Here is a 22,220-nt window from a genome sequence, read left to right as displayed (position 1 = left end):
GATCAGTCAACCTTGTAAGAAGCATCTTGCTCTCCATATTTCTTCCTCTCACTCTCACTGGTGCCACTACGCTCTACAACTCCCTTGTTATTTTTTGGGGAATTCTTCGCCGGATACATCCGGGATTTTGCTTGGGTGGTTTTTCTTTCTTGGGGCCAAGCAATTTATGGACTAAAATAAACTTTCATCTGGCTTAAGTCAAGCCAAAGCAAACTCCTGAATGAAAAGGTGCCCATGGATCGACTCAGGAAAACATTAGTTTTCCTTGTCAGAAACTGAAGTTTCACAGTTACAAGCTTGTCCAAATTATTGGACGAGGCCAAAGGAAGTGACTAAAGTCTGTGCACTTGGTCTGTTTCCTTTGCCCCGGCTCACCTTCAGCTACAAAGAGTTCAGACTGAGGAATAGATCCTTACACAGTCTTACATTCAGTCGTACACAGAATCGACTCAAATACAAGTAATAACTGTGTGGACGTAATGCACAAAGAAACATACATTTAGCACAGCATTGAGTTTCTGATGATTGTATTTGGATATTTTCAAATGAAGTTTTCAGCTGGGGATGCTAATACAAAAATTAGATATTTGGGAAATCAAGTCAAAGAGTTTGATCATGCACCAGTCTCTTCTTTTTGGCTGGATGCTGTGACTTCTTGGAGTCCTTTTGGTTCCGTGAGTTGAATAAGTTACTAACTATGACAGAGTCCCTACACCCGTCTGCTAGTTATCTATAACAGAGTTTTCATCCAGTCCTTCTGTGTTTCATTGGTTAGTAGAGTCTAAAGGTCAAACACAGGACTTTCTTCCAGGAAACAAACTTTTTCCGTCCTGTGGGGAAACACATTTGAAAAGTAGTTGAATAGCTGAGAACTAAACATTTCTTCGTTGATCGTTTCTGTGACCAATCCAAAAAGTGTTGGTACCTAAACCTCACTAAGAACAGGGTCAAGGCTTTAAAAGTCATGGTTTGGACCAAGTTTCAGAACCAAGTGCTTGTTTGGGTTGACAGACAAACTGTGCTTTAGATTCAAACTGGAAATACTGACTCCAAACAGCTTCTCACAACTACTCTACATGGCAAAAGTAAATCAGCATAATTTTTTTCCACCATATTATCTTAACAAGTGAGTTCAAAAATGAATTCAGCTCTGTACACTTGTATGTGTGCAATGATAGAAAGAGACCAAAGCGGTTTTCGTACCAGGCTGTAAACATGTTTAATCCCGCTGTAAAGATGGACATTTATTTTGGGTTCTCTCTACGCCTCTCTCTAAGTGTTTCTTTGGGTTTTGGAGTCAGCCTCAAGTGGACACTTGATGAACTGCAGTTTCTTTCTCTTTATTATATTGCCTTTGTTTTTCAACGCTGCTGCTTGATGCAACTCCATGAAAAACAGCCACTTGTTGTCCTACACAAACTTCAATGTTAACGCTCAACAAAGCGAACCGTTGTTTGGCTGATGCTTCATGTTTCATGGACGGACATGAGAGGACTGGGAGTGAACATCCTCTCCTCTGACACTCTGACAGAAATGAATAAATGTTATTCATATAGCCTGAACTGTCATTTGCTTTTTTAAAATACTCTTTAAGTACGTGCAGATACATCTTGTCCATTGTGGATAAACTGCTTCTTATATCACTCAGTCACATCTCTCATCCAACACATGCATATGAAAAGCACCCATTCAGAGAACAAAGACTAAAACTTGATGCACACATCTTTGAGCCATACATAGTGGTGAGTGAGAGTGAGTGAATGAAATTGCACGAGTGTTGAAGCTCTTCAGAGGAGCAGATGAGCACTAGCAGATGTGCAATCTGTAAAGTGCTGTTACTGTAGCACGTTCTTGGCAGGATCCTCTAAAATCCTAAATTCATGTCTAATTTCTGACAAATTCCAGATTATTCTAAAACTATAAATTACATGTTTCACAATATAAACATGCACAGCAAACCACAGAAGAGCTTGGACCTTTTCCTGTCCGTGAGTTTATGTATCTTCAATGCCTTCCTTTGATCATGACCGTCTATTCTCACATCTGCTCTGAACTTGTTTTCTTTCCTCTCTGACCTTGGAAATCCTCCTTGTAGTTCCTTTAACACTGGCCGTCCGTAAGAGTACTTAATCCGTGAACTGCATTGTTTGGAAGCCCCTAAGACGCTTTGCAGATACATCTGTGTTCTGTTAAAGTGATTGGTCATTTCTCAGATAAAGCAGCTGGACAGTTCCAGGGGGAAGACCCCTGCCATGTTATCTGAGGCGTGGGAGGAGAGGAGGGGAGGAGGGGGAAGGAAGAGAGATCCCAGCAACGTGTGAGAACTCCCAGACACAAACCATAACAGAGGGACGGCTTAGTTACCAGGAGGCAGAAGTGGGACAAGCGTAGGACCCCGTCATGGGGACATGTTTGTGCGGGGATTCTTGAGTTAATGTTGATGGGACACGAGGGACCTCTGCAGCCAAGTGTCACATAACTGTGGCTTTCTTTAAATCCACTGATGTGTTTGTTGATAACAACAGCTATAAATAAGATGTTTTGCTTCATGAAGGGACACAGGTTAATAGTTAATCGTGTCAAGGGGTCTGCTGTAAAGGGGTTTCAGAGTATGTAAACCAGCAACACATTCTCACTTCAGTCTTATCAAGTACAGCAGCACTGTCTGTCGTCCTCGGCTGCAATGTGTGATGATCGAGAAAGCACTCTAAAGTCAGTTTTAGCCATTTCCGGAAAAAATGAAGCCAATGAATTGCAAAAACTGCAATTCCTAGAGTGTCCACTTGAGGCTGGCTCTGAAAGTCCAGGTCCCATGTTAAACTGTCCCTTTTGCAGCAAAAGTTTGGGATATGTAGCTTATTAATTTATCGTACAATCCACACATGGGGTGATACTTATTATAATGCATCAGCTAAGATAAAATAAAAGGGGTGGTGTAGCTGTTTGCCAGAAAGCTAAGAGCCTGTCTCAGCTATGTTGATTAAAAGTTAGGTTGAGTTTTCATTACTAGCATGGCTCCGACTATTGCACAGCTTAAAAACATCTCTCCAGAAACCAATGGGTGACGGCACAAAGACTAAGTCCATGTTTTGTAGAGTTGGTGATTTAGGTGTGTGCAGGGCTTTGCAGCTCAAATTTGATGACTTTCGGATAATCCACACTTGTTAACATGAGTTACATTGAAAAAGTCCCAGTGTGCATCCAAAGTATTTGGTACAGCCCATGCACCAAAACTAGACCATTGGTCTTTATTTAAATATGCGCTACGATGTGTGCTGGCAAATCAACTTTTGCAAGTTACCTCACAAATGCATCATATATAATGTAAACAATGCAATAATAATGTAATAGACTCTCTCAATAGGTAATTTAACGCACTCAGTCTGGTCATGTAGTAGGGGATAGACGGAGTCCTGAGGAAATGCTATGTTTTGCTGTTTTTTTGTTAAGTCTGTATTTTTTATGTTTATAAAAGCAATAAATACAAAAAAAAAAAATGGTTTTACCAAAGGAAAAGGCAAGGTCCTCTGATCTCCTTCTTCTTTGTACGCCATCAGCTGTAATCTGTTAAAGTTATATGCCTCTGGGAGTGATGGTGAACTTTCCGGCATTGCATTTAGCAAGCAGTTACAGCTAAAAGACTTCCAGTGTTCTTCTGTGTGCTCCATTGTTTACGATCAAGGTAACAACTTAAGAAGCGTCAAAAAGCGAGGCGAAATTAACCTCCTGATATGTCTGAAAAATAAACACCAATAATTCTTGGTACATTGCATCCACTGGAGAAGAGCCCATTCATCTGTTTCTAATGAGTCCCAGTTTCACGGTTAATAGTAAGTTACACTGGGGCCTGTCCTTACAGTGGATTGAGTTACACCTGCTTTTGCTCTCCATACAGGCTATTTTTCTACATACTTCAAAGCCTGCAGATACATTGTTGGTCAATGCTACTTGTTCTACAAACATATTGTAAACAGAAAAAACCAAAGTCCACATTTTTATTCAGAATCTGCGATACAGATCACCGCTCACCAGACTCTTGCTGACACATGGCTCTAATGTGAATCAGTTATCAGTTATGATGATAATATTATTTATCCAGCTTCCATGAAACAGCTCTGAGGAATCAGAGAAAGTATTCATAAAATGAATTCTCTTTGTCCTCACTTAAATATTACCGGTTCATAGCTGCTCTCTGGTGGCAAAGCTCACCATGTGGCCCACACGCTTTACAGCACATGTGCAATGGATTCAGGTGAGGCATTTAAAACGAGCGTGACTGTAATATAAAGTGTCTGTCATAATGTGTTATGCTCTGCTTGCGTGAGTACAGGGTAGCAGTCCAGTGTGATACAGAGAGAGCAACAAGATATCACATCACAACTGAGCACAGCAGAAGGTGGAGTACTCAGATTTTTATCTCTATCAGATGATAATTAAGCCTCAGATCAACACGTCAAGCAACCTGTAACTTGTCTTATCTTGTCTAATTTGACTATTGTGTTTCAGTAGTATGACAGCAGAAGTAATGCACTGGAATTCATTAGAAACCTGTGAAGAGCCTGTCCTCTTCACACTGGCTCCCTGTGGCTTTAAGAACTGATTTTGAGATATTACTGATGGTTATTAAGCTCTACCTGACAAATTGTTTATCAGATGCACTTAACCCACCTCAAGTTCCTCAAATGCATTGCTCTTTGCTGTTTAAAAGTCCAAAATGATGAAAAAAATGATGGCTCCCAGCCTTTAAAGTGGACTCTTTGAGGAGTTCAGGGCTTCAAACACTATTTTTCTTTGTAATGACTTTAACCCACCTATCTAAGGCTATTATATTTGTGTTTTATGTTCTGTCTGGGTCTTTTGCTCTATTTGTCTCTCATAGTGAGCATGTTTTCAGCTTTTATTTAGTTTTATTCCTTCTGTGTAGTCCTTGTTATATTTAAAGCAATATAACTTAGAAGGCGCTGTGCATAAAGCACATTTTATTACTAGAAACATCACACAACAACCATATTTGTAAAGTTTAAGAGACAGATGGCTTTGAGATCTTCATTAAGACACAACACTGCCACACTGCACTGTGTCAGTGAGAGTATGCACTGTGCATGCATGCAAAAGAGTTTTAAAATGTCTGACTGACCTCATCTGCACGGTGCAGATGCTTATATTAGAAAGACGACCTTTGACCTTGCCCATTGTTGCCATGGTTCTTCAACCTCCCCTGCCCTGCCCCGTGGTTTGAACAGGGAGGAGGAAGGCGAGGCTTGGGGCGAGGGGGAGGAGGAGCGGGAGGGGGTGATTCGGGGAGAGCGAATGCGGATGCATAACCACAACAGGTGGTGTTGATTTAAGGGAGTTCTGCCTTTCCATGCGCTGGAACGGAACCCAATACATGACAAAGGCAGATCAAAGTGTGTTTCACTGCGCTGTGCGAAAACCCTCGTCAAACCTCTCTGCTTCCTCCCATGAGCGCTTTTTCTCTCTCTCTCTTTCTATTTCCTCTCACACGCTCTAAGAAAGACCCGCTCACAGATGCTCTGCGGCAACAGTAAGAACACAAACTGTCATTTCCTTTAACAGCTTATTGTAGACTTATTAGAACAAGGCTTTTCACTGTGCTGCTAATAGTTTCTCTCCTGCACTTGAGAGCCCCACAGAGTGCAAGGAGGGCAGATGTAAAGTGAAGAAAATGTCATACAGGATTATAATTCCACCCGTAGGGGAAAACACGATATTCTACAAATGAGGCTACACACCAGAGCCTGTGAGTGCACATAAACATATACAAACTCTCACAGGGCACTTCAATGTAGTTTCTGGAGGAGTGCCAAATTTCATCTCCCTTAGGCTCTTATACAATCCACACCATGTCAGCTTCAATTGCCAACTGCCAAGTGCATGCACACACATACACGCTGACATATGGACATATAAACACACACACACACTCACACACATCAGTGAAAAAAATCACTGCTCTGTACTCACATAGAGTCCTATGTGCCTGTCACCAAAGAAGGGGAAAGCAACAGAGATCTCCACCAGCCTGGAGCCTCCGTCGTCCTGAGCGATGGTCTGGGAGTCCCCCTCGTCCTGACCGAAAGGGTAGAAGTCCTCCAGGGGCACAGCAGGTTCCACCCCAGGCAGCAGGTCCAGGGAGAGCAGGGTGCAGAAGCAGGGCAGCAGGGCTCGCAGCACCAACACCATGGCCTCAGCCAGCCAGGGATGGAGCTGACAGCAGGCACCGCGGATGGGGAGGGAGGAGCACACACACCTGAGGCAACAAGAGCAGAGCAGAACAGGACAAGACCGTACGTTCCTCCTCTCAACCACAGCAGTGTGAATCCTCCCCTGACTGCTCTCTGGCTCTGCCTCTTTCTCTCCTCACTCTCTTGTCCTTCAGGAGTGAACTGGGCTTCTTGTGTGAGACAGGGGAATACTGTAGATTCCTTGCATTCTGCTTGCTGCTGGGTACTGCATGAGAGCTACACTCTGTCTCACTGCAATGAAACGAGGGAAGGAATGAAAGAGAGGGAGCAGCGTGATTCAGCTGAGATTTTTTTTTTTTAACAATCCAGCGACTTGGTCCCTGATGGTCAGCTTAGAAATATCCTCAATAAAAGCTCTATTCTGCCTGCCAAAGGAGTTCTTTCAGTTTTGGCCCCACCTCCCCCACAGGGATTCACTACCTTGCATAATTAGCTGCTTCCAGCCAATAGCTGTAAAGAGGCCGGTAACTGGATAACCACTGGGCGGATCTATGATAATCAAAGGGCTGCTTTAAAGAAACTCTGACAAGATTTTCCCTTTCAGTGGAACTCCTGCTATGTACAGTTACCAAAGCATGCAAGGTTACACAGTGAGAAGACATGCATGTGCACTGTTGTCAGCATGACACCATTTACAGTAAGTATTGAGCTCAGATGTAGGGAGTGACCGGCTTTAGAGCTACACACAAACACATGGAGGAAACAACATATTAGTGGTTTTTATAAGCCACAAAGCAAAAAGAAGACCATGGGTAAACTCTAGATTTCTGAGTTGGTGATCCATGGTCCCCACAGACCTCGTGGAGTCTGCAACCATCTCTGAAAGAAAACACTGAAGAGAGAGCGAAGGTCATTCTCTCACCCACAACACTAAATCCACAAAGGCTTTTAATGGTGCAAACCAAACGCCAGAACTTGCATGCCATGAAAGGGCTGTGCTGTCCTCAGCAAAGATCACAGAAGACATTTCCCATCAAGATCAAAGTTGTCTTACCAGAAGAAACACCATCAAAGATCAAATTTGTCAAACAAACTTGTATAATTACGCTCGGATACACCCCCTTTATTAAAAACAATCACAGCTCTTGACAAATCAAAAACAACAGATGATATGATTAATTAACTACATTATAAATCTTTTTCTATGACAGCCTAAAAAAGCTAATAAATCACATCACAAAGACAATCTGCAAACAATTATCATAAATACTTGGATACATACTGTACTCTCATTAGGAGAAACAAACAATAATAGGACCAAAAACTGGTAAATGATCAGTGTGACAAACGAGAATCATAAGATTAGAATAAAGCAGCAACCTGGCAAACATTTCATCACACTGTTTCCTACAAAAATGACGCAGCATAAACAGACTTAGACAGCCAGAGGAAATCCTTAAAACAATTTGGCACATCCAGTCTACTTATACACAAAACACTCATTGTTTGTTGTTGTTGTTGAGTTTGCCTGCAGATTAATTTAATCCGGTGTGCACATGTGCATGGGTGGGAGCAGACGCCTCAGGAGTGTGTTTGTGTGGACGTAGCTTCAAACTTAATGTTGTTGGGAAGCTGCCAGACGTTCAGTGAATGAGGCAGCTAGAGGTGCTACATACTTCACTGCAGGGTCTCCGCCTCTAAACACCAGGCTGGAGCATCTGATTGAAATAGGCCCGTCGTCTGCTCGTCTCCTGGTCTAGCTGCTCTTTAAGTGTCAGCAGCTTCAAGAAACAAAGAACCAAACAGAGAGTTGTTCAGGAGAAGATGAATAAAACAGATTTACACTGATAGTATAGAGCAGAATCTTCACAAACATCCCTCAGATTTAAAGTAACATACCTGTTCCTCCAGGCATTTGACCCTCTGACGATGAGCCTTCTCTCTGGTCTCTAAAGCCTGCTCTGCTTGGAGCTGACTGTCTCTCAGACGCTCTGTCTCCAAATCCAGCTCCTGGTGATGGCGGGCTGTCACCTCAAGGAGGCGCTGTGCATGAGAGTGCTCCAACTGAGAGATTTGGACCTGAGGACAGTTCATGTGAGTTTAAAAGAGTTCAAGACTGTGAACTGCACTGTCACTTTTAAAACAGTAGTGGGACTCTGAGGCTCTCTGACCTGGGGGGATACTGAGGTCATGACCTGTGGTCCGCCTACACGAGTCAGTTTCAAACTTAAAAACACATTTCTGTACGTGCTCTCCAAAACAGAAATATATTGAAGCAGTTTCTCTTTCAGAATCATGACTAACATGATCCTGCTGATCAAATCTGGGTTTTTAAAGAAGCATTTGAATGTACCTCCTGTAATCACTGAGGTCAACAGCTGAGTCAGTGAAGTGAGAGAGGGTTCTGATACATACAAAAAACACAGAAACATCCTCAAACATATCATCAGTTACAGTCACTCTTTCTGCCTTATCCACTTGAAAAGTTGACAATGTATTTAAAGCATGTTCTTATATGTGAAGCCATGGTAAATAAATATACATCTGTAAAAAATGGGGATTTGGCTTCTGTTGTTATTTGTCGATACTGGCTGTCTGATGCGTGCCACTTTGAAACAGTCCTACACCTATTTTTGCACAGCGTTTCACATCAAGTTCATGCACAAATTCTGCAGATCATTCATCATGTGATTATTGTTTTGTTGAAGTTTTAGAAACACATGAAACTAATCTCTTATTTAACTAAGAAACGCTCTAAAGCCCTCTGTTTCAACATCATCTGTTCACATTTATAAAATTTACATTCCAGTTTATTAGCTAGTTCAACACTACCGCCCATATACTGGATCTGCTTTATGTTTTAATTTACATGATTATAGAATACAAGAAAGAGTTAATACCTCTAAGATCTACCTGAATCTGCTAAACAACTAGGGTTTGGTATCACAATAATAATAATAATAATAATAATAATAATAATAATAATAATAATAATAATAACAATAATAATAATAATAATAATAATAATAATAATAATAATAATAATAATAATAATAATAATAAAACTACTACTACTATCAGAATCAGAATCAGCTTTATTGGCCAGGTATGCTTGAACACATAAGGAATTTGACTTAGGTAAACTACTACTACTACTACTACTACTACTACTACTACTACTACTATTAATAATAATAATAATAATGCATTTTATTTATAGCCGCCTTTCTTGACACTCAAGGTCACCTTACATCATTAAAACAAACACAGTTTAAGTATCAAACAATAATTAAAGCCGCAAGCGTCGACGAACAGGCCCTCACACACCTGCAGCAGGTGTTGCTGTGTACCATAAAAGTATGCACCCTTACTAGGGGGCCATTTTTCACATTCAAAGCTAGGTAGCACTCTTCCTGTTGGTTTTAGGATATGGGTGCAAGAGGCGTATTTGTGCATCCTGATGCCCTGAATATGCATGTATGAAATCGTGCACATAGCTAAAAAAAAACTCTATCGGGAGGGTTATTTTACCCTTTTTTTTTAACCCTTTAGGGGGCGCTAAGGAGCAGATTTTTGATTTTTTTTTGGACGAGAGCCCAAAAATATATAAATGGGATGCGTGCCCGATGTGTGTGGCTGATTTAGTGAGATTTCGTGCATTTTAAAGCCCCCATAAATCAATTTCCTGTTTATGGTGAGACAAGTGTGTTTGATGCACCGCCTGAATGTCTGCCACGCCCACAATTTTTAGATTTCGTGATTTTTTTCTTATAATTTTGAATCGTCAATGTGTTTACTACAAAATGTGTGTGGTTTGGACTTGATCGGAGAAAAGGCATTGGGCAAGATCTCTTAAATACGTACCCTTGTGAATCAGGTGAAAAACTGGGGAAAAAAAAGATGGCCGACTTCCTGTTAGGATTTCACCATGACATTAGAAACCTTTTTTGTAGGTCTTGGCCTGATAGATATGGGAAAAATATTTCATGCATGTTAGTTGAACCATGTTGAGGGGGTTCCCAGTTGGCAAGAAGAGGGCACTATTGAGTCATTTTTGGGGACTTTTTGCACGGGACCAAAAGAATATTGAAATTTTCGCCAGGCCCGATACAATACAGCAGGGCCTTTGCCGACCTTGTTGGTACTCGGGCCCTAATAAAATACAATTTAGAAAGTTTTAAAAGAATGGACAGTGGAGTTGTGGTCAGATGGAGTAAGTCAGTCTAAACAGATGAGTTTTGAGTTTTGATTTAAAATGTTGGAGTGAGTCAGTATTACGGAGGTCAGGTGGGAGAGAGTTCCAGAGCTGGGGAGCAGAGCGGCTGAAGGCTCTGCTCCACATGGTAACAAGGCGAGCAGGGGGGACAGTGAGGTGGATGGAGGAGGAGATGTGGAGGGGAGAGGTTGTGTATGGTTTTAAAGGTGAGGAGAAGTATTTTAAAGTTGATCCGGTCTGTGATGGGGAGCCAGTGGAGCTGTTGCAGGATGGGTGTGATGTGGTGGATGGAGGCGGTGCGTGTGATGATACGAGCGGCTGAATTTTGAACCAGTTGTAGTTTATTGAGGGTTTTGTGTGGGAGGCCAAACAGAAGAGAGTTGTAATAGTGATGTGAAGCTTTTTGCAGGAGCTGCCTGTGATTTTTATGCTCAAATCTGCAACAGTTGGCACACATAACAGTGGGTTCTCTCATCCTTCATGGCCCTTATATTGCATGGTTTGGAAAACAGCACTTGATTGCTCTGTATTAGTGAGTGTTTTAACAGTGACAGTTAACACAACATGTTTTATTTGAAAGGGTCCGGTCCAAATCGCTGCCCGTCCCCACCATGTGTCCATGCCCCCCTCCCTCTCTGAAACCAGCAGCCTCTCACCTGCACAGTCTGCACCTCCTCCTGTTTCACAGCCAGCTGCTGCTCCAGACTTCTGACCCTCTGTCCCAACTGCTCCTTCTCTCTGGCCACCGCCGCCACCTCCTCCTCCGTCCTCAGCCTCTCCATCTCCACCTGACAACAACACGAGGGTGACATAATGTGAACGACTTTACCATGATTGTTCTGTGCCTCCCCGTAATGCGTGTAGCAGAAGCAGAGCACAGAGCCTCGTAGTTCTCACAGTCCACCTACATGTTTCCATCTCTTCAGTACTGCTTTGGGACAAGGTACATGAATGTGTAGCAAACATTACAACGACAAACACTTGGACAATGACACAAACAACATCACAAAAATGAATGAAATGAAACTTTGACTCCTCTCGCAGTGATTCATGTAACTGCCTGTTTATGTGCTTTAATGGTCTTCTCTTGGTCCAGAATGTGGCAGTAAGGCTTCTGACCAGCTCTAAACACATATTACTTCAGCCCTGGCTTCCATATGTACGTGGGCTTCCAGCAGTTTTCGGACTGACTTTAAGATGATTTTAATTACATATTTGAAAGCCATTTGTGGTTTGGCTCTGTAATGTATTTCGAACCTTTTACCTCATATTCAACACCAAGACTTTTCAGGTTTCCTGACTAAAAGAGCTTTAATGTTCTGGGGTCCAACAAAGGCGGGGGGTGGGTTATTTTTTTGGAACTTATAACGCAAAATAATGAGGCTGCTTCACTTATTATGTGATACATCATTCTTTAAAGGCTTTTTTGTATATTTATAATCTCTTACTTGTTCTTATATTGTTTTAATATCACACATGTATTGTAACTTTCTGAAAGTACATTATTAGACCCCCTGCAGCATGTTCTTATAATGCTTTATTGTCTTTTAATCTTTGAACGATTGTTAGAGACAGACCAGTGCATCAAACGATGTCATGTCGCGGAAAACAATGCTTGAACTGATTAACAGTGTCATCACAGTGTCATCTCAAGCCGAGCATGCTCCAACACCATGGTTTATTATACTTCAAGCAAGTTCTACAGCATGTGTGACAGATCACAAAGCTAAGCTCTCTAAGATGTTGAACTCTGAAATAATCATGCTGGAGCAGACGGGTCAGCTCACCTTCTCCAGGGTCTTCCTTAGAGCTGACTTGTCTTTACCGAGTCGTGTCAGCACCCTCTCCGTCTCTGCTCTCTCACTCTGAAGCGTCTGCAGAGACTTCTGGAGATTGGTGACTTTATCCTGGAGTTCCTCCTTCTCTTGCTCCAGCTGCTGGGAGCTCACCTGGGCCTGCACTTCAGCCCCCTGCTGCTGTTTCAGGCTCTAGGTCACATCACATATGTACAGTATATCAAAATGGAGCCTCAGCCTTTGCCTTGATTTGCACTTTGACCTCAGTGTGACTCACCTCCTTTAATGTCCTGTTATATTTCTCCAGCTCACAGCTTTTAAGCTCGGAGTCCTCTGTGGCTCTTTGGAGGTTCTGGTTCTGCTCTGATAGTTTGTGGCTCAGCCTCTTACTCTCAGAAAGAGCATCTCGTGTTTTATCCAGGCGTTCCTATGGGCACATACTGTACATGTTAATATACACTCGACAGGGAACAAGTCAGCTCTGTCACTTCAGCTGACCCTACATCTCTCACCTTCCTTCATATCCTGTCTTTTTTACACTTCTTGACAAACTGTTGAAAGGTGCAGGCAAGAGTTAGGAATTTTCTCTCACTTTTTACGGCAATGACCCGGCAGCTTTTGAGAAAATCAAGAGATTTATACCAAGCATATTGTGTTTTTGTTTGCTCAGTATCTTTTGAGTGCAGTCCCAAACTAAGACCGGAAAGCTCTCCAGAGTAGCTCTTGGAGAATTAATGAGCTTGCCTGAGAATTTTATTGCTCAGTCTTTGAGGTCCTTCAGGAAAACCGCAGCAGCAAATGTAAATAGAAAATGCTCAGACTGTGAATGTTACTCGCTGCATGCTAAATCAAAGCACAAGCTCTGAAAGTGTGGCTATTCATCTCGTTATGAGTTTCAATCACACTAAAGAGGGGAAGCTTACAGAGGAAAAATACACCATGCATGAGATTTGTTTTAAAGATGGTATAATGTTCTTTTTAGAATACATTTGTGCCCGTCGCTTTTACATTTAATTACAACTTACCACATTCATCTTTCATTAAAATTGATAAGATGATATTCTGTACCTGCAGCATCCTTCGGTCATGCTCGCTGGCAGTCAGAGCCCTCTGCAGCTGTGTGATCTGCTCCTGTAGGGCCCCACTGCTGCTCCTGCTGTCACTGAGGGTGTTCGACAACTTCTGGATCTGTTCTCTCAGCTGACTGTCGTGCTGCTCAGCTCGAGCCAGCGATGTGGCCGACCTCTCCTCGCTGATCCTCAGTGATGCACACCGGTCCTCGCTCTCACCCAGCTTCCTCCTCAGTTCTGCCAGTCTATCCTGCAGCACCCCTGCCTCTGCATCCAGCTCTGCCACCCTAAGCTGGGCCCTCTGCAGCTCACCCTCAAGGGTTCGGTTGGATAGCTCCAGCTTGCCCACTCTGCTCTCTGCTGCTTCCAGAGACTCCTTGAGCCTCGATCGATCTTCATTTGCACGAGATTCTGAGGCCTGCAAGAGCTCCAACTTGTCCTGTGGAGAAATTGGAAGAGGAGATATCACAAAAGGTGCAGCTTGATGTTGAAGTGTCAATCAGGCTTTTTGTCTTTAACATACCTGCAGTGCTCTGGACTCAGCCTGAGCAGCATGCAGACTCATCCTCAAATTTGCTACCTCCTCCTCAACTTTCCTCTTTTCCTCCTTTGTACGACATGCAGCTTCTTCCTGCATGGATTGGGATCCATGTGCTTCATGCAGCAGCTGCGCCATCTCTCTTTTTCCTAGAAGAATATGGTTTATGTCCTTAAAATGACAACGGTATTGATAATCAATATTCACTTTGTCTGAGGGGTCAGTTGGTTTTCTTACCCTGCTCTGACTGCTTCAGAGACTTCTGTAGTTGGAGCAGCTGGGTGGTGGATAGATCTTGGCTGGCTCGGAGCTCGCTCACCTGCTGACTCAGGCTAACTATCTGAGCCTTGGCTTCATCCTGAAGAAGGAAGACATGTTTATGAGTTTACTTAGTGCCAAAAAAATACTGCTTACAAATAAACACTAGGAAGTATTTAAGACTGTTAACTGGATCAAATCAACAATTAGCTCTGAGGCTGATTTTATGAGCTGGCCATAAAAAAAGCAATAACCTGAGAGGGCTGAGCAGAGAGTCCCCAATTACTCAGGAATTGATAGGAACAATTCAGGATGTTAAATTGGACCACATATTTGTTCTCTTAGATTTCCAAAAAATACAGAGAGAGCCAGGCATTTTATTTCAATCTGAATTTATTTCTTAATGATAAATCCATTTTAAGAGAACTTTGTTGCAGCTTCAAATGCATGACAGAGTGGATTTTGATTTTGACAAAGAAGAGGAATCCTCCCTTCCTAAAGGCTCTATAAAACAGTTTTGCTTGGCATGATTACGATGACTAATGTCTCATAAGACAATCATAAATACTAGACCTCCACAGACATTAATACTTCCATGTACTTCATCTCCTTTTCTCTCCTTTTGTTCAAACTTCAAGGTGTCAAGTGTTTCATCTAACCTATGAAGACTCTCTGTTGTTGTACGACTGATAAAAAATATGATCTGAAGGGTAAGACAAACTTTAACTCACTTAGAGTTTACAGTTTGTCTTTTTGACCCTTTATTCTGTAATGAAACAAACAAACCCTTTCTCTCTGCGTGTCCCTGAGCTCCTGCTGAAATTCCCGTAGAGCTGTATGTACTGACTCCAGGTCCATCTCTTCATCTTCATCACCTGGTGAAGACACCATGGATCTATCTGCTGCAGTACCTCCCCCTAACCAGAAAGAGGTTTATGCATGGCTTACAGCAAATAATGGCATCCAAACACATACTTATAAGAATGCATGATCGTACCTTTTGCTTGCAGGTGGTTTCTCCATGGAGAGGGAGACCTTTTACGGGAAGCATGTGAACCTAAAAGCCTTGTATGGCTGGTGCAAACTGTGCGACGCATGGTTGAGTACAACCCAGACAACTTCAGCTCGAGCTCCCTGCGATTGGCGTCACCCAGGCTCAGCTGCTCCTCCAGGCTCTGGATCTTCCTTTCAGTAAGGCCAGCCTGAACAGAGAGTTCCTTCACCTGGATCTGGGCGTCTTCCAGTGCTTCCTCCAGCAGGGCGGTGGTTTCTCTGTGCCTCTGCTCGCCCTGCTGCTGATAAGCCTCTCTTTCCTGCAGCAGATCTCGGTTCTGATGCTCCAGTGTCTCCAGTTCCACTACACGACGCTGCAGAGCGGCAACCTATGCAAACACAGAGAACAGAGTCACAAGACATAGCTTTAATTTGTACAAGTCCTGTGTGTAGACTAAATGATGACAAAGTTATGGTCCACAGGTTGAACACTGTTGTGGCTGCTGCAGTAAATACAGTAATGGTCATGAAGAACAATGTAAGGAGCAATAAAACAACAAAAAAAACTAAATTATAACAGATTTCCCTCAACTTTTGATTTACTTAGAGAACAAAAGCTTGTCAACTTCTCTGATATGGGTGAAAAATTATGTTCTAAGCTGAACCACAGGAGCTTAGAAGAAACAAGAACCACAGATGAAGCATAAAGCCAAACAAAAATGTTTGAAAAAATAAGTATCAGATATCCTAAAGAATAGTAATAATAATAATTTAAATTTTTCAAAAACCAAGTCACATGGGCAGCAAAATAAAACAGGGAGTTCATAAAATCACATAAGGCAAGATAAAGAAATCACACATATTTTAAAAGACATCCACCTCCCCTAAAAGAACTCTTTTTTTTTTCTCTAAAGGAATACAATTGTTTTAAAATATATTTCTCAATAAATAAATAAATAATAATAATAATAATAATAATAATAATAATAATAATAATATTAATAATAATAATAATGAAATTAAAATTAAATTAAATTAAAATAAACTCAATTAAATTAAATTAAATTAAATTAAATTAAATTAAAATTCAGATAAAATCAGGACAGGCTCTAAGATAAAAGATGTTTTCAGAAGAGATTTTAAAGAGCTCACTGACTGACTCAGCATAATAAATTAAATTAAATTAAATTAAATTAAATTAAATTAAATTAATTTAAATTAAATTAAATTAAATTAAATTAAATTAAATTAAATTAAATTAAATTAAATTAAACAAAATCAAATTAAAATTCAGATAAAATCAGGACAGGCTCTAAGATAAAAGATGTTTTCAGAAGAGATTTTAAAGAGCTCACTGACTGACTCAGCAGACCTGATCTCTAAAGAAGGTGTAAAGGGGAAACAATGATTGGTTTAAAAAAAAGTCATCTGATATAGAACATTTTGGAGCTTGACAGAAAGTACACCAAATCTATGTGGATTGTGCTCTGATATAAAGACCCTGATGAGGCTTCTTTCTTGAAGATGTGATCTAATGAATTTGTGTTAACATCTGTATACTAGTTCTAGAGTAGATCATTATCTGCTCAGCTGTGATCCTGTGTTACAAGTTCTGCACACAGTGCTGACAGGATTGCAAATATTGAAAAGGGGTTTGTTATAGCGGCCAAACTGCATGATGACACCAGTTCTGCATCCCTGTGAACATTATTTTTAGCATAAAATGATCTTAGAATAAGGTTGTATGAGTTAACAACATCAGAAACATGTAGTATATAAAAGCGGCCTATATATCAGCACATCAGTCAGACTCCATTTCCATAGATATTTATTATATTTCGTTTGAATAAAGATGCATCAGACAGGCTTCAACACTGTCACACTGAGTGGATTCCTTTGTGTCTTAAAAGGTTAGATTTAAGGACAGAAGAGGTTAAAATCCTGTACATCTTTAAAAACACAGCCTTGTGCAATGATATTTTTAAAATCAGGATAACAAAACACTGACACAGTAGAATAAACAATGTGTAATGGTTTGTCCTCTCAGTCTCTGCATGGGTATGACAGGTATTCTGCAAGTATGTACACAAAGGTGGAATGTTTGCTCTAGCACGCTGTTAACAGACTCCTTCCTGCAGACCTCCTACCTCATTCAGTGCTGCGTCTCTGCCAGCCTCACACTCCAGCACTCTCTGCTTCAGCGTGAACGCCTCGCACCGTGCCTCCTCCTCCTTCTGCTCCTCCTGACACACCCGGGCCTGCAGCTCTCGCAGCTCCTGTTTCTGCCGACTGTTCTCTCCTTCCAGGACTTTGACCTGCTCGTTTTAACACAGCGCGCACTACCTGAAGGTGATCTTTTATTTAAAATCAATCAGTTGGAAAGCAGTAAACTCAATGATCTCTTTACCTGTCTGCGCAGCTCCTGCAGTTCTCTGCGGGCCTGCAGGCGGGACTTCTCCAGCTCTCTCATGCTGCTACGTAGAGTGGTCGCTTCCTGTTGCATTGAGGTCTTGCATTCCTCTAAGACAACTACTTTCTGTTCCTTTTCCTCCCCAGCTCGTCGTAAGCTAGCAAAGACATATTTAAAGTTAAAACAACAAAAAATATCACCACCCTTTGATGATTACAACAAAGAAGCTGCAGATCACTTCACCAGCTGTACCTGCTGTTGTCACTCTCCGCTCTTTTGATGAAGACTCTCAGCTCCTGGTTTGAGGCATGGATTGCTTCTTTCTCTCTGGTCTCATCTCCTAAGAGCCTTCGCAGGTCCAGGGCCTCTTTTCGTTGCTTGTCCCGCTGCTGTGCACACTCCTGGAGCTCTCTGTGAGCTTCAATCAGCTCAGCTTTCACTTTAATGAGTCCGTCCTCTGCATCCTGCAGCTGCCTTCGAAGGCCCTCCAACTTCATGTCCAGATTGTAGAGAGTGAAAGGCACAAAAAGAAAGGATGACAAAAAAGAGAAGATACTTATGGATTAGCAATAAACCTATTTGTCATAAGCTCAATAGATAAGAGTTAACGCTTCACAAAGGGTCAAAATAATGTACCAAAATACTGCTAAAACAGGGTTTGACTTGTGATGATTGAATACATGAATTATGGGTGTATGTTATTCTGTATCAACAAATGGGCGGCTGTGGCTCAGTGGGTAGAGTCGGTCATCTTGCAATCGGAAGGTTGTCGGTTTGATCCCAGCTCCTGCAGTCACATGCCGAAGTGTCCTTGAGCAAGACACTGAACCCCAAATTGCTCCTGCTGTTGTTCAGTGATGTGTGAATGTGTATGAATGAGATTAGCTAACACTGATGGTCCCTACAGCAGCCTCTGCCATCAGTGAGTGAATGGGTGTGAATGGGTGAATGTGACGAGTAGTGTAAAAGTGTTTTGAGTGGTCAGAAAGACGAAAAAGGACTATATACTGTAAGTACAAGTCCATTTAACATTTACACTGCAAAAACTCAAAATCTTACCAAGTGAAATTGTCTCATTTTTAGTCAAAATGTCTTCTCCAACTTGATTTAAGATAAATTTACTTAACAAGTAACATTTGAGCAAGATAGAGGGACTTGTTTTAAGACATCTTAAATATCTTGTTAAGTCAAACAATCTTGAAATGATCTTGTTTTGAGTTGTAATTTAGAAGAAACAAGGTTTATTTAACATTTCACACATTTTTCAAGCTGAGATCTTATTTGTAGAAGACGGGTAATTGGATAATGTAATCTTGATTTAAGACAAACCCTTGATTTAAATAAATGTATTTTATTGGAGAATCTATCAGAAAACAGCTCCATTGATAAAAGAAAGAAAGAAAAGTTGTTGTTTTTAAGGGTGTGTTACAGTTTTCAGGCACTGGTTCTTCTGAATCAGATAAAAATATACATCCTCAAACTACATGCACACAATGAAACACCTACTTTAGAGCATAGCTGGTTTATCCTAAAAAACAACATGACTGAATATTAGTAGATCCAGCTCACTATGAGAAGACATTATATCTCAAAATGTTAAAATTAAACTTTGTCATCTTATTTCAAGTACAAGATGGTCTTAAACCTAGAGAAGTGCCACTATAATACAACTCAAATTAAGGTGAATATATCTCAAATGAAGAAGTTGACATGAAATGTATTAGTGCAGAAATCTTTTTTTGAGTTAAAAAAATACTAATTGTTATCATTCCTGTCTTATTCTGAGACACTAAGCTTTAACATACTGGTCATATATTGTTTAAAATAAGTTTTCCCTGCTCATTTTAAGATCATTTTTTTGCTTATTTCAAAGTAAAAGTACCTTAAAATACGTTTTTCTTTCTTGTTTTTGGAGGGGCATTTTCCCAGTGTACCATGATTGAATCCTATGACATGAAGCTATCATCACACCTCGCAGATTCTCACTTTATGTGCTCTATTTTTAAGTAACTTCACAAATAAACTGCACTTCTGCAACACAGTAATGCAGTTTATTTGGGATATCACACACTGGGAAAACCAATACTACGCCATGGCAGAGTTTAAAGTACAAGTGCAAAGGTGTAGTGATGGTGGAGCTCGAGACCTTTTCATATTGGGAGTCTGGAACTGCGCTTTCATGATGCATTCAGCATTTATACATGCATTAAATAATCATGATTCATGAGAGAGTTTAGGATGATCAGAACGTATTATTTTCTTGTTCCTGCTTCTTTTTGTTGTCAACCCAACATAATATTTATTCGTATATACATATTTCAATTGGCTATGTTACGGCAACACTGTCCAGAGTATGGGGGTTATGGCTGTCGAGCTACAGGTGGGCGGACCTCCCTGGTCATGTGACCAATTGACCAATGAGACGGTTACGCTGTGGTCTTGATTAGCTCAGGCAGACACCTGCTGAAGAGGCGAGAAATGGTAAATGGACTTGTACTTATATAGCGCTTTTCTAGTCTTTCTGACCACTCAAGACACTTTTACACTACTTGTCACATTCACCCATTCACACCCATTCACTCACTGATGGTAGAGGCTGCTATAGTAAGGGACCATCAGTGTTAGCTAATCTCATTCGTACACATTCACACACCTCTGATCAACAGAGGGAGCAATTCGGGGTTCATGTCTTGCTCAAGGACACTTCGGCGTGTGACTGCCGGAGCTGGGATCAAACCGCCAACCTTCTGATTGATAGATGACTGACTCTACCCACTGAGCCACAGCCGCCCCACAAGAAGAAAAGAGACGCCGTTGTCGGAAGCCGTGAAAGACATTCTTGCAAAGTTTTCCCCTTTTTCCCGTTGAGTTTTGTCGTGTGTTATATATGTCACCTTAAAAATGAACTGTCATCTGAAACCCTGAGGGGTAACAAGAAGGAAGCAGTGTGAGCTGGTCCCGGAGCCGTGCATGGTGTCTGGACAGAAAGTCACCACAGGTAAGGTCTGCCTTTTCCCTTGCCTTTTGCTCGACAGCCACCTGATTCCTTCCTTTAGTATGGCACGGGCAGCCAACGATTGGATGCCCTAGACCGAGCTCGTGCCAGGGTTGGGTTGCCGTGACAGCTATAAACAGGTTTTTTCGGTGAAGCGTCAATAGAAATGTATAAAAATTAAAACCACTTCAGCTGCCCTCCTTTTTTAAATTAAGTTAATTGACACATCAAAATCTTTCATTCTCTTTAAGACCTCTGTTTGTCTGTTACCTACAGAAAGCTAAAACACGTGTTTTGTATAAAATGATCAAATTAGAAAATCCCTCAGCGTACAGTAAAGCTGATTTTGGATCAGATAACACATTTTAGCATCCCTGTTTGAAAGCTAAACCTCAGCTTCTCCTGTGGTAAGTGCTGTATGTACATTCTTAAGATACTGTATGACCTATATTCAGTTTTATGGTAACGTGTTGTGTATAGCAGGAGAAGCAGGGAGGACAGAGCTTATCTGGGCATGGATAAGAGCCATTTGGGCGTAACGCCAGGTGCTGTCTCTCCCCATCTCCTTACTGCAGCTCAAAAGTGTAAAGAATCCACAGAGAGCAACTTGATAAACAACAGCTCCTGCCCCCCCAGGAGGTATCAAGGAAGGAGGGTGAGAGAGGGGAGGATGAGGAGCAGGATGAGGAGGAGTGTTATATTCAAAGGCCACACAAGATGGTTCTTTCTCATAAACTCTAATGTGAGAAAAAACAAGCCAGTGCTGATCTGGCCAATTATACTTTATTTTATCTGATTTTCCAGGGGGGTGTTGGAGGAGAAGGGCTGAGAATATGAGGGCAGCAGAGTTGCATTATATGGATGAGAGACGGGGACCTGGAGTCCCAGCGGAGCCAGCCTTTCACTGCTGCAAGGGAGAAAATAAACACTCCCCCACTGGCTTATTTACACAAGGGGTTAACTCAAACTTTGATTTCATATTATGGTACCAGGGACCGTATCCCCCCCTCTCCTTCTTGCCTTTTCTCCTCCTTCCTTCTTAATGTGCTCTAGTTCTCTGTCACACACTCTCACTCCTCCTTTGTCACAGGCTGACATGAGAATCCTGGGATGGGATAAGTAAAAAAATAATCAAACAAGGAAACGAGCAGGGGTAGCGGCCAAATATGACAGCGTCGTTGAAGCTTGACTTGATATATGATAGGGAGGGCTCCCCAAACCTCAAAAGTCTTCTGCTCTGGCTCCACACAACCTCATTCACTATACTCTGACAAGACTAAGGAGACACAGGGAGACAGGATGATCCTCATTTTTACTTTTTTATGGAAACCAATAAGTCCCGCACAGATAAACAATCCCCCTTTCCAGGGAAACCAAGCTTTTAAATCACGGCATGGTGAGGCCCTTACTACTCTGCAGTTACATCTTAATGAGGTGACTGTGAGCTTGTTGTTTCGCTAAAACGCCCAGCGACCCTGTGCCTGGAATTCTGACCTCAAGCAACCCCAAGAGATGAGATTTACGGCTCTCGTTTGGCTCGGGGAGGTTTGTCACTGGCCAGAAATTATAGTCTCTAATTGCGCTTTTATGTTTATATTAAGGTCAGTTGAACTAAATTTTCCTCCGGTGTACTTGACAGGATAAAGACGCAGAGAGAGAGTGCTGAGCACGAATCTTCAGAGTGGATACCAGCTCTCCTTGAAGGATTTGGCTCTGCACACCTGGTGGCACACTGATG

At 41.6% G+C, this 22,220-nt stretch overlaps 2 protein-coding genes across 8 annotated transcripts in view; both read right to left on the bottom strand.

Moving 5' to 3' along the window:
• Positions 1 to 6,267, bottom strand: part of sned1 (sushi, nidogen and EGF-like domains 1) — a 44,019-nt gene extending 37,752 nt beyond the window's left edge. For 4 of the 5 annotated variants that reach the window (XR_004629428.1, XR_004629426.1, XM_034674164.1 and 1 more), the window contains exon 1: positions 5,986 to 6,267. Coding sequence is in view for 3 of the 5 variants with exons in the window: in XM_034674164.1 (XP_034530055.1) it covers positions 5,986 to 6,204 (219 nt within the window). In the remaining 2 variants the exon portion in view is untranslated. The remainder of the gene's footprint in view (positions 1 to 5,985) is intronic. The other variant, XM_034674148.1, reaches the window with a different exon arrangement.
• Positions 6,268 to 6,287: 20 nt separating this feature from the next.
• Positions 6,288 to 22,220, bottom strand: part of crocc2 (ciliary rootlet coiled-coil, rootletin family member 2) — a 48,869-nt gene continuing 32,936 nt past the window's right edge. For 2 of the 3 annotated variants that reach the window (XM_034674121.1, XM_034674137.1), the window contains exons 24-36: positions 17,740 to 17,978; positions 17,485 to 17,644; positions 17,225 to 17,392; positions 15,082 to 15,466; positions 14,871 to 15,001; positions 14,064 to 14,184; positions 13,812 to 13,975; positions 13,287 to 13,727; positions 12,496 to 12,645; positions 12,210 to 12,410; positions 11,079 to 11,210; positions 8,106 to 8,285; positions 7,722 to 7,987 (exon numbers count right to left, since the gene is read on the bottom strand). In XM_034674121.1, coding sequence (XP_034530012.1) covers positions 7,904 to 7,987; positions 8,106 to 8,285; positions 11,079 to 11,210; positions 12,210 to 12,410; positions 12,496 to 12,645; positions 13,287 to 13,727; positions 13,812 to 13,975; positions 14,064 to 14,184; positions 14,871 to 15,001; positions 15,082 to 15,466; positions 17,225 to 17,392; positions 17,485 to 17,644; positions 17,740 to 17,978 — 2,556 coding nt within the window. In that variant the 3' untranslated portion in view covers positions 7,722 to 7,903. Of the gene's footprint in view, positions 6,498 to 7,721; positions 7,988 to 8,105; positions 8,286 to 11,078; positions 11,211 to 12,209; positions 12,411 to 12,495; positions 12,646 to 13,286; positions 13,728 to 13,811; positions 13,976 to 14,063; positions 14,185 to 14,870; positions 15,002 to 15,081; positions 15,467 to 17,224; positions 17,393 to 17,484; positions 17,645 to 17,739; positions 17,979 to 22,220 lie in introns of those variants that run through there. The other variant, XM_034674129.1, reaches the window with a different exon arrangement.

Source organism: Notolabrus celidotus, chromosome 2 (genome assembly GCF_009762535.1).
Source record: "Notolabrus celidotus isolate fNotCel1 chromosome 2, fNotCel1.pri, whole genome shotgun sequence".
Classification (NCBI taxonomy): Eukaryota; Metazoa; Chordata; class Actinopteri; order Labriformes; family Labridae; genus Notolabrus; species Notolabrus celidotus.
Note: the sequence above shows the minus strand (reverse complement) of the source record. Positions and strands in the feature narration are given on the sequence as shown.